The sequence below is a fragment of the Tripterygium wilfordii genome, chromosome 4, assembly GCF_013401445.1.
Source record: "Tripterygium wilfordii isolate XIE 37 chromosome 4, ASM1340144v1, whole genome shotgun sequence".
NCBI lineage: Eukaryota > Viridiplantae > Streptophyta > Magnoliopsida > Celastrales > Celastraceae > Tripterygium > Tripterygium wilfordii.
Window position 1 is genome coordinate 2,878,984 of NC_052235.1, and position 16,147 is coordinate 2,895,130.

At 37.3% G+C, this 16,147-nt stretch overlaps 1 protein-coding gene across 1 annotated transcript; it reads left to right on the plus strand.

The window, feature by feature from the left end:
* Positions 1-9,604: 9,604 nt before the first annotated feature.
* Positions 9,605-15,489, plus strand: LOC119997079 (zinc finger CCCH domain-containing protein 64). Its single transcript, XM_038843875.1, has 10 exons — positions 9,605-9,739; positions 9,851-10,124; positions 10,572-10,701; positions 10,820-10,939; positions 11,414-11,531; positions 12,077-12,522; positions 12,737-13,022; positions 13,357-13,450; positions 14,135-14,277; positions 14,653-15,489. Exons 1-10 carry the CDS (start codon positions 9,644-9,646, stop codon positions 14,779-14,781), a joined length of 1,836 nt encoding a protein of 611 aa, XP_038699803.1. The 5' UTR covers positions 9,605-9,643; the 3' UTR covers positions 14,782-15,489.
* Positions 15,490-16,147: the final 658 nt, after the last annotated feature.

Below are 16,147 nucleotides of genomic sequence, written 5' to 3' on the forward strand. Positions count from 1 at the left end.
GATGTGGAGAAAGGGTAAAAAATCAGTCATATTCTGCTTGTAAGAATGCAACAAAAATGGCGTCCTTAAGTAAGTGTTGAGAATTGAGTTCATAATACCTGGGTAGTACAAAATAATTTGAGAAGTGAAGAGGAAGTGGAAGGATGATCATTAAGACTGCTAGCTGCACCATCAGCTTCAGACTGTCTGGAACGGCATATTTCAACTTCTCCATTCAGATTGACAGAGACTGAATGTCGGATTGTCCAACCCTACCAGCTACTTAGTTTTTCTTCCCCATAAAGAGTGGTTAATCATAAAGAGTGGTTAACAATATATAATACGTTTTAATCAAGTTTGCAATGAAATTACAAAATCAAAATGCTGCTAGCATGAACACGCTCTTTACCTAAAGCAAGCCAAGCCAAGCCACAACAAACCAAATTCCAAAAACGCGATTACAAAATTCCGAAAAACAAATGGAGAAAACAAAAAACCGACAGCTTTATTGGTTTTGCGAAACACTTTTGCATGTTTTTGGCATGAAATTCTCAATTTTGTTTATGCAAGGCAAGGAACCCTTGCCGCCTAAAACCAAACCAAACCAAACCCCACACCCACCCCTAGAAAAACATGATCATCAATATTCCTAAAACAAAGAGAACAAAATCCAAAGAGCTTGAAAAGAGTGAAATTTTCATTTTAACTCATGCAATGAACCAACATTGTCTAAACCAAGCCAACCAAACCCTAAAAAGGTGAAATATCACGATTTGAAAAACAAGGAGAAAAAAGCAAGAACTTGAAGAGTTTGACTACAGTGAAATTCTTAGTTATATTCAACCAAGGAATCACCCTTGCCTATCTTAAGTCATGCCACATTGAACCAAACACTAAGAAAACATTAATATCAAAAATGGAACAAAAAAAACCCAAACAGCTTGATTGGTATATTCATGCGAGGAACCACCATTCCAAAACAGAAAATCCAATTATTAAATTCCAAAAAACAAAGAGAAAACCCAAAAACCAAAGAGTTTGATTAGAATGAAGTTATCGGCTTTATTCATGCAAGAAACCACCCTTGCCTAAACCAAGCCAAGCCACACATAACCAAACCCCAAAAAAACATGAATATCAAAATTCAAAAAACAAAAAGTACACAAAAACCTAAAGAGTTTGACTAGAGTGAAACTCACCGTTTTATTAAAGCAAGGTACCACCCCTTGACTAAACCAAGCCAAGCCACGCCAAACCAAATTCTAAAAAAACTCGATTATAAAAAATTCGGAAAACAGAAAGAAAACACAAAAATGCAAAAGAGTTTGACTAGAGTGAAACTCACAGTTTTATTAAAGCAAGGTACCACCCTTGACTAAACCATGCCAAGCCACACCAAACCAAACTCTAAAAAAACTCGATTTTAAAAAATTCCAAAAGCAGAAAGAAAACACAAAAATCCATAAGAGTTTGACTACAGTGAAACTCAGTTTTATTAAAGCAAGGTATCACCCTTGCCTAAACCAAGCCAAGCCACGCCTAACCAAACCCCAAAAAAACATGAATATCAAAATTCAGAGAACAAAGAGTACACAAAAACGTAAAGAGTTTGACTCGAGTGAAACTCACAGTTTTATTAAAGCAAGGTACCACCCTTGACTAAACCAAACCAAGCCACACCAAACCAAACTCCAAAAAAACTCGATTATAAAAAATTCAGAAAACAGAAAGAAAACACAAAAATCCATGAGTTTGACTACAGTGAAACTCAGTTTTAGTAAAGCAAGGTATCACCCTTGCCTAAACCAAGCCAAACCACGCCTAACCAAACCCCAAAAAAACATGAATATCAAAATTCAGAAAACAAAGAGTACACAAAAACCCAAAGAGTTTGACTAGAGTGAAACTCAACAGTTTTATTAAAGCAAGGTACCACCCTTGACTAAACCATGCCAAGCCACACCAAACCAAACTCTAAAAAAACTCGACTATAAAAAATTCAGAAAGCAGAAAGAAAACACAAAAATCCATAAGAGTTTGACTACAGTGAAACTCAGTTTTAGTAAAGCAAGGTATCACCCTTGCCTAAACCAAGCCAAGCCACACCTAACCAAACACCAAAAAAACATGAATATCAAAATTCAGAAAACAAAGAGTACACAAAAACCCAAAGAGTTTGACTAGAGTGAAACTCACAGTTTTAAAGCAAGGTATCACCCTTGACTAAACCATGCCAAGCCACACCAAACCAAACTCTAAAAAAACTCGATTATAAAAAATTCAGAAAGCAGAAAGAAAACACAAAAATCCATAAGAGTTTGACTACAGTGAAACTCAGTTTTAGTAAAGCAAGGTTGATCACCCTTGCCTAAACCAAGGCCAAACCACACCTAACCAAACCCCAAAAAACATGAATATCAAAATTCAGAAAACAAAGAGTACACAAAAACCCAAAGAGTTTGACTAGAGTGAAACTCACAGTTTTATTAAAGCAAGGTACCACCCTTGACTAAACCATGCCAAGCCACACCAAACCAAACTCTAAAAAAACTCGATTATAAAAAGTTCAGAAAACAGAAGGAAAACACAAAAATCCATAAGAGTTTGACTACAGTGGAACTCAGTTTTAGTAAAGCAAGGTATCACCCTTGCCCAAACCAAGCCAAGCCACACCTAACCAAACCCAAAAAAACATGAATATCAAAATTCAGAAAACAAAGAGTACACCAAAACCAAAAGAGTTTGACTAGAGTGAAACTCACAGTTTTATTAGCAAGGTACCACCCTTGACTAAACCATGCCAAGCCACACCAAACCAAACTCCAAAAAAATTCAATTATAAAAAATTCAGAAAACAGAAAGAAAACACAAAAATCCATAAGAGTTTGACTACAGTGAAACTCAGTTTTATTAAAGCAAGGTATCACCCTTGCCTAAACCAAGCCACACCTAACCAAACCCCAAAAAAACATGAATATCAAAATTCAGAAAACAAAGAGTACACAAAAACCAAAGAGTTTGACTAGAGTGAAACTCACAGTTTTATTAAAGCAAGGTACCACCCTTGACTAAACCATGCCAAGCCACACCAAACCAAACTCTAAAAAAACTCGATTATAAAAAATTCAGAAAACAGAAAGAAAACACAAAAATCCAAAAGAGTATGAGTACAGTGAAACTCAGTTTTAGTAAAGCAAGGTATCACCCCTGCCTAAACCAAACCAAGCCACACCTAACCAAATCCCAAAAAACATGAATATCAAAATTCAGAAAACAAAGAGTACACAAAAACCCAAAGAGTTTGACTAGAGTGAAACTCACAGTTTTATTAAAGCAAGGTACCACCCTTGACTAAACCATGCCAAGCCACACCAAACCAAACTCTAAAAAAACTCGATTATAAAAAATTCAGAAAACAGAAAGAAAACACAAAAATCCATAAGAGTTTGACTACAGTGAAACTCAGTTTTATTAAAGCAAGGTATCACCCTTGCCTAAACCAAGCCAAGCCACACCTAACCAAACTCCAAAAAAACATGAATATCAAAATTCAGAAAACAAAGAGTACACAAAAACGTAAAGAGTTTGACTAGAGTGAAACTCAAAGTTTTATTAGCAAGGTACCACCCTTGACTAAACCATGCCAAGCCACACCAAACCAAACTCCAAAAAAATTCAATTATAAAAAATTCAGAAAACAGAAAGAAAACACAAAAATCCATAAGAGTTTGACTACAGTGAAACTCAGTTTTATTAAAGCAAGGTATCACCCTTGCCTAAACCAAGCCACACCTAACCAAACCCCAAAAAAACATGAATATCAAAATTCAGAAAACAAAGAGTACACAAAAACGAAAAGAGTTTGACTAGAGTGAAACTCACAGTTTTATTCAAGCAAGGTACCACCCTTGACTAAACCATGCCAAGCCACACCAAACCAAACTCCAAAAAAACTCGATTATAAAAAATTCAGAAAACAGAAAGAAAACACAAAAATCCATAAGAGTTTGACTACAGTGAAACTCAGTTTTATTAAATCAAGGTATCACCCAACCAAACCCTAAAAAAACACGAATATCAAAATTCAGAAAACAAAGAGTACACAAAAACCCAAAGAGTTTGACTAGAGTGAAACTCATAGTTCTATTAAAGATAAAATGCAACAGTGAGGAAATATTCAAACATAAATTTTTATATAAAAAAACAAAATTGAGATCAATCAGGTTGCTATACATGGAAAGTAAATGGAGCCAAGATTTGTATACATAAACCAAAATTGAGACCAATAAATACAGAAAAAAAAAAAAAAACAAAAAGACGACTACTGATTCACCAAATCCAAACAAAATTTGAGATGAAACCCTAATGTAATGAAAACGAAAAACCCAAAAGGGCCAAAACAGAGACCTTAGGTTCGAATAAACAAAACCGTAATTGGGACTTGCACGACCAAAATTGGAATTTGAAACCATTGATTTTCCAAATAGGAACTAAAATTAAAACGAAACCCTTGTTGAGACTAGTGGAACCAAATCAAAACTCAAATAATTCATATTTGTAAAAGAACGCGAAGGAAGTTGCTGGGATACCTTTATTCAAGCCAGAGCAAAAAAAACTCGTATTTGCCTCTTCTCTTCTCTCCTTCCGACCAAATATTTGTATACAGAAACCAAAATTGAGAGACAACCTCTGGTTAGCCGAACCAAAACAAAATTTTGAGATGAAACCCTAATGCAACGAAAACCAAAAACCGAGACCACAGATTCGAAAAAAACAAAACCTTAATTGGGACTTGCGAGTTGCGACCCCCAAATCAAAACCACTGATTTCCCAATCGAAACTAATTGCAAAAACCTAATCTAAACTCAAACAATTCATGGAAACAAAATTTGAGATGAAATTCTAATGCAACGAAAACCTAAAACCAAGACCACATATTCGAAAAAGCGAAACCTTAATGGGGACTTGCGACACCCAAATCAAAACAACTGATTTTCCAAATCAAAACTAATTGCAAAACCCTAATCTAAACTCGAACAATTCATGAAAACAAAATCTGCGATGAAACCCTAATGCAACGAAAACAAAAAATCGAGACAACAGATTCGAAAAAACAAAACCTTAATTGGGACTTGCGACACCCAAATCAAAACAACTGATTTTCCAAATCGAAACTAATTGCAAAAACCCTAATCTAAACTCAAACAATTCATAGTTGTCATGAAAAAAAACGCGAAGGGAGTCACCGGGACAGAGAAACAAACAAAGCAAGGCCAAGTAGCCAACCCAATCTACGAGTTTTCCTAATTCCACTTACGACTCACTAATTTTGTCTTGGTGGAGGTGTTACCGTTGCCCTTTCATAAGTACGGAATATTTTTGTCAAGAGTCGGTTCGACTTTGATGCGACGCCGTTTAGTTTGGGAAACACTCTAATGCCCTTTAAAAATAAAGATAACCTTAAATGCACCCCCACTTTTGCTAAGTACACCCCATTCTAAATAAACCCCAGCTTAAATTAAAACAATTATGAGTTCACCCCATTTTCTCAGTTTTTCAAAATTTACAGCCTACACCCCATGCACAACAGTTACAAAAACAGAGTATATATACAAAATCAAGGACATGTTTCAATAATTCAGATCAAAACCTACACAAAATCAATGTTCTTCATATCAGTCCTACACAAAATCAGTGTTCTTCAGATCAATGCTACACAAAATCAATGTTCTTCAGATAGTCCTATACATAATGAAGGAGGAAGTTACATAAATCCTAAACAAAATGAACATAGTCTTCATATGAGGCCTAAACATCAGTCCTAAACAAAATGAACATAGTCTAAACATCAGTCCTAAACAAAATGAACATAGAAGTCATCTCAGTCCTAAACAAAATCAGTTGAGACATTGCCCTCAATCAATCTATCAACTCCACAGTCGCTATGTTACTTGGTTTACACCCAGAAAGTGTGTTGAATTTTTCGATCCTAGAAGAAAACATTTCTGGCCAACCTCTGGCATTGGCTTGATGATGATCTGTCCACATCTTTGAAACAGGAGGTATGGGACTATTTTCTGCTAACTCAAGTCTGATGAAGTGGGAGTCATTTATATACCCGAATACCATGATCCCTTGCTTATAATCCAGTGGCAGTGGATCCCTGAGGGGGAAAAATGTGAGGCACTGTTCTTGTGAAATTAGTGCAACAACAACATTGTAACATGTAGCTACCACATTTCCCATATAAGGCATGATCATCCAATTCTTTCTATCTGCCATATTGGAAAAACACTCAACACTGGATAACAGCTCAAATGTGCTTGAGAAAGGAGCTAATACCTTGTCATATTGACATTCATTCATGCGAAGCTCATTTGCAAGATCTCTCCGAGCTATTTTCCAACCATCGTCACCCCAATCATAGAACGATGCGACAACTCTGAACCCACAGTGGCCATCTCCAGGGACATCAAAAATTTTGAAAATGTAGTTCTGTAAAAAATCAGGAAACATGGACACCCACTGATTGGTGTTTGGCTTCCTAGTTCTATGAACCTTCAACTTTCCCTTCTGTTTGACACTCTGCTTGGAGTTCTGACTTTGTTGAACATCTTCAAACACATGAGACTCAACAGCATGCTCAAATGCTGAAGGATCACGCTTGGTTGATTTTTCATCAGCTTGAGATGCTTTCAACCCCTTCTGCCCTTTCTTCCTCCCCCTCACATTCACCTTAGGTTTTGGCTCTAATATAGAAGTGCTGCTTGCCTTGCCTAATGACTGGAGCTGTCTTTTTATTTCTAGCTTTTGAGGCACAGTAGCAAGCGCAAATGTCCTCCACACCATCTCCATCTCAGTATCAATCTTGACTTCATCTTTAGGGTCTTGACTGAATGGTTGGATGCACAACTGTCTCCAATATGGATGTATGTCACTAAGTGGGATGGCCTTACCTTCGTTTCTGTAAATTGTAAGCATATGACCACATGGCAGACCAAAACATTGAGAATTTGTATGGAGACAGTTATCAACACTAACCCCTTCACTCCCAATGGAAGAACATTCAGTTTCAATCTTCTCCAAGGCAGCAGTAGATACCACATTTACCAATTCCTTGTAGAAAGGTATTCTGAATCGAATTGGCACTCTAGTTAGACTGTCTTCAAATGAGGCCTTTATATCAACAACTTGACCTTGAAGTAACAAGTTAATCTTGCTAAAAGACTGGACAAATCCACCAACCGAGTTAGACAGGTACTTCTTAAGCTTAGAATGACTGCTCTCAACTCTATTTGTTGTTGTGTTCCCAAGATGAAAAAACTGATCAACCCAGGCAGCCACAAAGTATGACCTGTATTTACTCAACCATGAATCATTGACATAAGCAAGGGCTTTAGGATGAGCTTTAAACTTGTTTTGCATGTCATTCACTGCCTTATCAAAATCTGCCAATGTTTTGGAATGCATGACAGTGCTCCAGCAGCTCATAAAGTCATCAAACTCAGCTTTAAGTTTGAATAAACCAACACAGTTGCTAAGAACATTCTTAGATACATGTACTCGACATAGCATATTCTTTGCATTTGGAAAAACAGTCTTCAATGCATTCATCAATGCAATCTCTCTATCACATATGAAAACACCTGCCAATACTGTCTCAAACAAGTCTTTGAAGCTATTCAAAGCCCACACATAATTTTCTTCTTTCTCTGCACTCATATAGCAAAAACAAACAGAGAATGTCTTCTTTGTAGAAGTAACTCCAACAATTTGCAGCAAAGGTAGCCTATATTTGTTGGTCTTGTATGTGCAGTCTAGCATAAAAACAAAAGGAAATGCTCTGGCCAGTTGAATTGAAGTAGAGTTACACCAAAACAAGTCTTGTAAAACCTCAGTTTCTGGTTCATACCGATGTCTTGTAACATACCCATTCTCAGTTAATAACATGAACAACTGTTGCATATGTGACTTACCAGCAGTCTCAGCAAGCCTTAGAGTAGTTCTGGCATTGTAGACTGTCTTGATTGTTGTTGCATTTGTAGGATCCTTCAGCTTCAGGTGATTCAATATTTCTCTTGCCTTCACCCCTGACCTACTTAACCTCTCAACAATGTCCTTCTCCTCTGCAGTAAGTCTACCTACATATGAATGCCCTTCAAAAGCTTTGACCAAAGCATGGTTGTGCTTCCCATTGATAACAACCAACCCCCATGTCCCATTTGATGCATCTGTTACTTGAGCTTTCAGAGAAAAGGGGCATTGGCATTTCTTTGTTGCTGATTTTCTCTTCTTTGGAACACCTTTTGCCCTGTATCCACCACCCCTCTCACACCCAAATAAAATCCTAGGAGTTCGTTTCTGATCGTTCAAGTCCGATCGTTTGACAACCACAACTACTCCATGCCTACGGCCACATCTCCTAACATACGAAAGAACATCCTCTTTACTGTGAAATTCCTACACAATCCATAAACCAACCATAAACCAACCATCAACAATACTTTAAATGACCTCTAAACTACCAGAAAATTCCTACATTTATCAACAAAAAACTGGGTTATAGATCATACCATTTCTGTTCGAAAAAATTCGGTTGTGTCTGCTTCAACTGCCAAAGGAGTATGCGACTCAACAACATCGCCCTGTGAAAGCACATGCAATGGTGATCAACCCAGTGAAAGGAGATATATCTGTTCGAAAAACCCTAACTTTTGGTCGGGGTTGGGTTAGGGTTCAACTTACCAGTTCTTCATCTTCACCAAAGTTAGGTTCTTCGTCGAACGAGGCTTCATCATCTTCCATCGCAGCCTCGTAATCCATATCATCGTCGTCGACTTTGCCCATCAGAAAGAATGGTGTTTGAACAGAGTGAGAGAGAGAGTTGTTGCAGAAGACAGAGATGAGTGAAACGAAGGAGAACGAGAAGGAGAGAAATGGGAGGGAAATGGTAGGGTCAGTAGGGGTGTGAAGAGACGAGCATTTTTTGGGAATTTTGGGGTGTATTTAGCAAAAGTGGGGGTGCAAATAAGATTCATCAAAATAAAAAGTAGGCGGTTGTAATTTCTAGCCGTTGCAGACTTTTTTTTTTATTTCCTTTCTTCATATATGTAAGGCGGTTGTAATTTCTAGCCGTTGCAGACTCTCTTTTTTTTTTTTATTTCTTTTCTTCATATATGTAAGTCTTACGTGGACTCTATAATCTTCGAAAAATATTTATTAACAATAATTTTAAAAAATATATGAAATAGGGAGGAAAAAATTCAAGCAGAAACCATAAAATGTGTGAATTTTGATTTATTTTGTTATTTTTCCATTTTATATGACAAAAGAAAAACATGCCAATTTTTAAAAAGCAATTTAAAATTTTAAATGACAATATAAGTGAAATAACCTCTCAAAGGGAAGGAATTTACAAGTTACCAACATAATGCCTATTTTCGATCCATGTAACTTACGGACATAACACAAACACTCAAAACCGGTTATTGTGGTGAATTTGGGCTTCTTATGTTTTGTCTTGTAGAACAACTTGACCCATTATAATAAAAACTGAATACAAGAGGCCCATTAAGAAGCCGCGTCCCTGCAGGGCCCGGGCCCGTCTAGCCCTCCGTCTCCAAGGCTCCGAGCATAACCCGCCGCTCCCTTTCTTCTCTCTCACATGCTCTTGGCACACTCTCTCATGGCTGGTCCAAGAATTTTGCTCTGCGGGGATGTCTTAGGTCGCCTCAACCAGCTCTTCAAGCGTGTCCAATCGGTCGCTCTCTACATACACCTATACTTACATATATGCTTATACATGATACAAACAGCTAGGTTTTTTTATCTACTATAGTGCTGTTTTGACTGAATCGAGTGATTCTCTTAGGTTAACAAATCAGCGGGTCCATTCGATGCGCTTCTTTGCGTTGGCCAGTTCTTCCCTGACTCGCCGGAGCTGCTTGAGGAGTTCATGGACTACATTGAAGGCAGCTCCCAAATTTCGCTCCCAACCTATTTTATTGGTGATTATGGCATCGGAGCCCCCAAGGTTCTGTCAGCCGCGTCGAAAAACTTGGCGCATTTAGGGTTCAAGATGGATGGCCTGAAGATCTGTGAGAATCTGTATTGGCTGAAAGGCAGTGGCAACTTCACTTTGCACGGTATGAATTCTGAATTTAGGGTTTGGTTGCTAATAATGTTGAGGGAAATGAAATGAATTGAAAGCAATCACAGAACATTTTAGCTTTGCGGGGCTTTAAGTTATTTTCATAAAGTTCAGTTAGCTGATAGAACTCGTTTCTGAGTATGATCTGGATCAAAAATTGCGCGAGTAAAAGAGTAGTTGAATATACCACCGAAATGCTAGATATATATATATATATATGTGGCAGTTTGGCATCCTACAGTACAATCACTATAGGATGAAAACTGGGCTGTTTACTTACCTACTAATTTGATCAGTTGCTTACTTACTTGATTTGTGGTTTTCTTGAATTAGCCTTCACTAGGGGTTGAGTAACTTGAGTTCATTTGACTTTGAGTATATAGGAATTGGCATTGGTATGTGCTTATATCATCTAACGCTGATATACTGCGCTCATTTGTAGGTTTATCTGTAGCATACTTATCTGGTAGGGAATCTTCGGGTGCTCAACAATTTGGAACATATAGTCAGGATGATGTTGGTGCATTGCGAGCTTTGGCTGATGAATCCGGAATTGTTGACTTATTTCTAACATATCCTTCATATAATGCATTTTAAGTCATTGGCCTATTGCAGTATTGCGTCTGTTACTTGATGTTCTTCATCTTTCGTTTTATGGTGCTTGTTTCAGCTTCCTTAATTAGTTCTCACTAATGAATGGTCCAGTGGGATCACAAACAGAGCTGCTGTATCAGATGTCCCCGCTGGAATCTCAGATTCTTCAGGCAGTGATTCTACTGTATCGGAGCTAGTTGCAGAAATCAAACCACGGTATGTTGTTCATGGAAAATGTTGATTTGTGATAATTGTGCATGGATTTTGTAATTGTCAGAGTCGACCAAGTTTTTTCTTCCTCGTATCCTGAAAGTGTGCATTTAAGCTCCATCAATCTTTGAGTTGAGTTGAAAACTTGCATCTACTGTCACCAAAATTTTGTTTTAGTGAGTTGAAAACTTTTTCTGCATTTGACTTGAGACTCCAACTGAGCAATTTTCCTGAGCACACAAGCTTATCCTCAACTGTATGATGCAAAATTGGGCATTGGAATATCTGCCATTTATTTTTCATATTATGTATGGCCGTCTGATCCCAATCTTCATCTCTAGAAGAAAGTACTTCTACCTTCTCATCAGTCAAATTATGGAATTACTGACAAAATCTTTATGGTTCCAAGGTCCTTTGCTGCCTGTTATTCTAGTTTGAACTTGGCATGGAATTACTGACACAAGGTTGTCCCCGCGTTAGCTATCATATTGCAGGTACTAAGGGTGCGTTCTACGCTCGTGAACCATACTCTAATATTGATGCTCTACATGTTACCCGCTTCTTTGGTCTTGCTCCTGTTGGAAACAAAAACAAACAGGTTGATCTTCATTGTCAGCATAATTGTTGACAGCCTAGATCCTTTGTTACTTCATTTTCTATCTTTACTTTGTTTCTCTCTACACAGTTGTCAATCACGAGAGTATATATATATACTGTGATGAAACATAGCTATAGTCTAGTATCTATTGTAACTTGTAAGTTGCTCGGACCTAATTTGAGAAAAATGTAATGTACTCAGGTCAACAAATTTTAGTATCAAGTCTATTCTGTGTGGGATGACAATGTATGCTTCTTGAAACATCCATGAGATGCTCAAAACTTGCATCTCTTCTTGAGAGCCTCAACCAAAAAATAAAAGAAATCCCCCTTGTGTCCCCAGAACTTATTGTTTTCATTGATTCATTTTCTAACCTCTGGTGTGAAGATGGCCTTCACTGTTGTTTAGAGTGATATGTTATATATTTCAATTTTAGAGAAACACTTGTTTGATGATTTTGTTTATTTGTTTTTTTCTTTTAATCCACCTACTGCCTTTCGATTTTCCTTTTTAGGAATTTAACTCTTTAGTTTTGCCTAACACAGAAATTTCTCCATGCAATTTCCCCCACTCCTGCATCTACAATGTCACGTGCTGAGATTAGCACGAAGCCTTCAAACACTACCCTGTCTCCATACATGTTTGCAGAGCAAGCAGCTAATCCTAAGGAAGCCACCAAAAGAACTAGTGATAGTGATTCACAGTATTGGAGATATGATGTCTCGCAAAAACGAAAAAGACATGGAGATGGAGATGGTGATAAACTATGTTTTAAATATATATCTTCTGGTTCTTGTCCGCGAGGGGAAAAATGCCACTTTAAGCATGACATGGATTCAAGAGAGCAGTGTTTGAGAGGTGTTTGTCTTGATTTTATAATCAAAGGAAATTGTGAAAGAGGTTCTGAATGCAACTATAAGCACAGCCTACAGAGTGAAGGTGAAGGTTATTCTCACAGAAGACCTGGAGCTGAAAATACTAATGCCGGCAGGTTAGTATTTGAACCTTTATTGATGGGCTAGAGTACGGGATCCCTATTTTGGTATAACTCAATTGTGTCATGTACTCATGTTCTTTTCATTTTGTTTCATTTATTAATCTCAGTTTTATTTTGTGTAATTTCTTAATGCTGCAAAATTTTGGCCATTTTATAAGGTGTATTGGTGTAAGGTCGTACTAACAGTTATCCTCACGATTGGATACAGGTCAAGAGAGTGCTGGTTTTGCTTGTCAAGCGCCAATGTGGAGTCACATCTTATCATTAGCATAGGAGAAAGTTACTACTGTGCATTGGCTAAAGGCCCCCTTGTTGAAGACCATGTCCTGTTAATGCCTATCGAGCATTCACCTAATACTCTTTCTCTACCACCAGAATGTGAAGATGAGCTTGGCAGATATCGGAACAGTTTGTCGATGTATTATAAAAATAGAGGGGAGGAAGCTGTGTTCTTTGAGTGGGTTTCCAAGTGTGGTACTCATGCAAATATTCAGGTATGTTAAAAGTGCACAAATGATTTCAATGTTGTCAGCATGATGTTGAGATGCCTAGCATGTAAAGGATGTCTTAAATTATTGTTAGGCATCTTCTATTTGTTGTTGTTCATGCTGCTGTTTCTTTTAACTTGCATCATTGTTGCTTAAAAATGGAAATCAACTTGATTCTTGTCGAAATCTATCCTCGCCATTACCATTATAGATCTTATCATTGATTTGTCAAGGAAGGTTTTAATAGTAGTAATAATGCCATTAATAATAATATTGTTAGTTTTTTTTTTAAAATTTAATTCTAGTAATTTACTTATTTATAATCTGTCCTTTCCGACAGGCTGTTCCGGTTCCATCACCACGGACAGCAGCTCTGCAAGATATATTTAACATGGCAGCTAAAAAGTTGGGTTTTGAATTTGTGGCCTTGCAGTGTAAGTTGAAAATCTCTATGATTTATTATGATCTTCAATGTGTTCGTTGACTTTTGTTATTGACAGATCGTCCTGGATTAGCCTAGTGTTGTTATACCTTCTCCCTGAGGTTGACCTTGTAATAGCCTCTCTTAGAACTTACGAGTGATTGTCTGCTTTGGACTATTAAACCTCAAATTTTTTTCCTCTCAGAAGGCACCTTGCAACGTTATGTTCACCACATTCCCTTCCCAAGTTTTTGCACTAATTTCGTGTCTATACACAATGGTGAGACACATGTATTATGTGTATGTGCACATACAATGGTCAAGGCTTGAAATTTCAATCATTGGGGAGTGGAATCATATTCATTAAGGCTGAGTTGGTTAGGATTAGAATTTAGAATGGTAAACCATAGCCGGACCTGAAAACTGGTTGCTGAAAATTTCAGGCCAAATAATGTTTAACATTCTTCCCCTTGTAAAGAAATAACATCCGGTGCACGGGGCTCCTGTTGTGGTGTTGGTGTCAAGGAAGAACAGTTATTATATCCTTCCTGCGTGCATTTTTTTTTTAATCCACCCACATGCATTGTGATGTAATTTAATTGTAATTCTGAGCCACAGAAGTTTCACTTGTAAATTGAGCTGCATTTGCTGCTACTTTGGTCCATTTTGTGTATTCATTCTGATTTTGCTCTTGCAGCCAATAATTCTGCCGGGAGACCATTGTTAAGAACCCAGTTTGACAAGAATTTTAGTTTATTTTATGTGGAACTCCCTGGAGGTACGATACTTTCACATTTGGTCGAGGAGAATGAGAAATTTCCTGCACAATTTGGACGCGAGGTACGATGCATAAATTTAATTGCTTCTTGTTAAAGTATACTTGATATTTGTGGATTTGAATCTATTAGAGAGTTATTTTCAATTGTAACGTGGTTTCATAGTTGAGATTTGGCCAAGCTTTTAGAATCTATCGTGGAATGTGAATTGCAATTAAATTTATTTCGTGCTTTTGTTGGTCGAGATGATTTGATATAGTCATGGTTATGATTTGAAGTTATTTTCTTTTGGCCAGGCTTTGTAATTCTTATTGTATCTCTCCTTTGGGTTTCACCTCCTTGGTTGCCCTAAATAAAAATTATTTTGCACTAAAAAAAGATTTGAAATTATTTAAAAGAAATCCATTCATCAAAATGTAAACTAAGTGTCATTTTGCAGGTTCTTGCTGGCTTGCTGAAAATGCCAGATAGGGCTGATTGGCGAAATTGTAAACTTGACAAAGAAGAGGAAACAAAAATGGCGGAAGATTTCAAGAGCCGGTTTAAAGGATTTGACCCTACTCAGTAATTTTTTTGAAAAGAATGCCACAAACCAACCGCTTTGTGGGTGTTATCTGCTTGGATGCCATGATGGGTTATTAATCAGTTGGTGATGGTGCCTCATGATCTTTTAGCTTGAAATGTTACATTTTTGTTATTGGAACAGAGTTGAGGGTGCCTCATGGTCCTCATGTTTGAAGTAAATCCATTATATGGTGACTTCTGAGCCCAGGTGGTCTCTATACTGCCCCCTGACCTACTGTGTGTCTATTGCCTGTCAGACCAGATTGTCATTCTTTTCTCAAGTTATTTTAAAATGAATGTTCTTTTCTATAATTTTGCCTTCCAAGTGGTCTCAGCCATTAGATTGTCCATGACCTAGTTTGTGCAATTAGTTTCAGCTCGAGACAATTTACGCAAATCAGGAAAATAGGAGCTCCATCTTGAAAAACTGCAACATGTTAGTTTGTATTCTTAGGAAGTAGTTTCATCTGGCAGATATAATGTGACTAGGTTGGATGATATTAGAAAACTCAAATATTTCTGTTGTTGTGCTAATTGAGTTGTGGCTTAGTAGCCAATAACATTTCTTGCTTAATTGTTCTTTTGTGGAGAAATAATGCTGCATTATCTCATCATCCTCATTAGAATTTCTACGGATTGGAATATTGAGTACACAACTGATTGTAGCTTCTATGGTCGTAACAGTTTTCCTTTATACTACCTTTCTGGATCATACTCCTGTAATGTCCGATATCACTGTAAAAAATTGAATTGAGTAAGTTATACTTTCATTTGGATTTCTTTTTGCTTGCTAATATGTTTGAAGCAGTAGGAGATGAGGGGTAGTTCAGAAGTGCACACACTAATTCCAGTCACACACACACACACACACACACACCCCAGGGCTTTGAATTCTCTATGGTTTCCTTCTTGGTTGTGTACTTATTGCTGGACTTCATGGTGTTATTAGCTAAGATTCGATCAAGTATAACTTTTTTTTCTTGAAGTTTCTGTTTTCTAAACATGGTCGGTATCTACGTCCTAGGTGGCCCCAACAAAATTTATACTAATTATATCTTTAGCCGGAGGACCACTAGGGTTGGGTGATTGAGATTGCGATCCAATAAATGTGGAGAGCTATCACATGTCCTGAAAAGGTCCCATGGGAGTTGTGTGCCTTGAGTTTCTTGGAAAAGAAAAAGAGGTTCCTTGTGAGTTAGGTTAGGTAGAAGCGATTCAGGTCCATGTGGGGAAATATGATATCCAAAGGAATTCTCTTTTTCAGCCTTAACAAACAGAAAGTAAAGAAGAGTATATAATTGCAGGTCCATCCCAGTTGGTATGATGAAAGTTGCCAATTAGTGTTTTACTTGCGTATTAAATAGGACTCG

Excerpts from the sequence above, each read along its gene's own strand:
- LOC119997079 (XM_038843875.1), top strand. The coding sequence starts at position 9,644 with ATGCTCTTGGCACACTCTCTCATGGCTGGTCCAAGAATTTTGCTCTGC. Across the intron at positions 9,740-9,850 it reads TCTTCAAGCGTGTCCAATCG|GTTAACAAATCAGCGGGTCC; the intron begins GTCGCTCTCTAC and ends TGATTCTCTTAG. Across the intron at positions 13,023-13,356 it reads GTACTCATGCAAATATTCAG|GCTGTTCCGGTTCCATCACC; the intron begins GTATGTTAAAAG and ends CCTTTCCGACAG.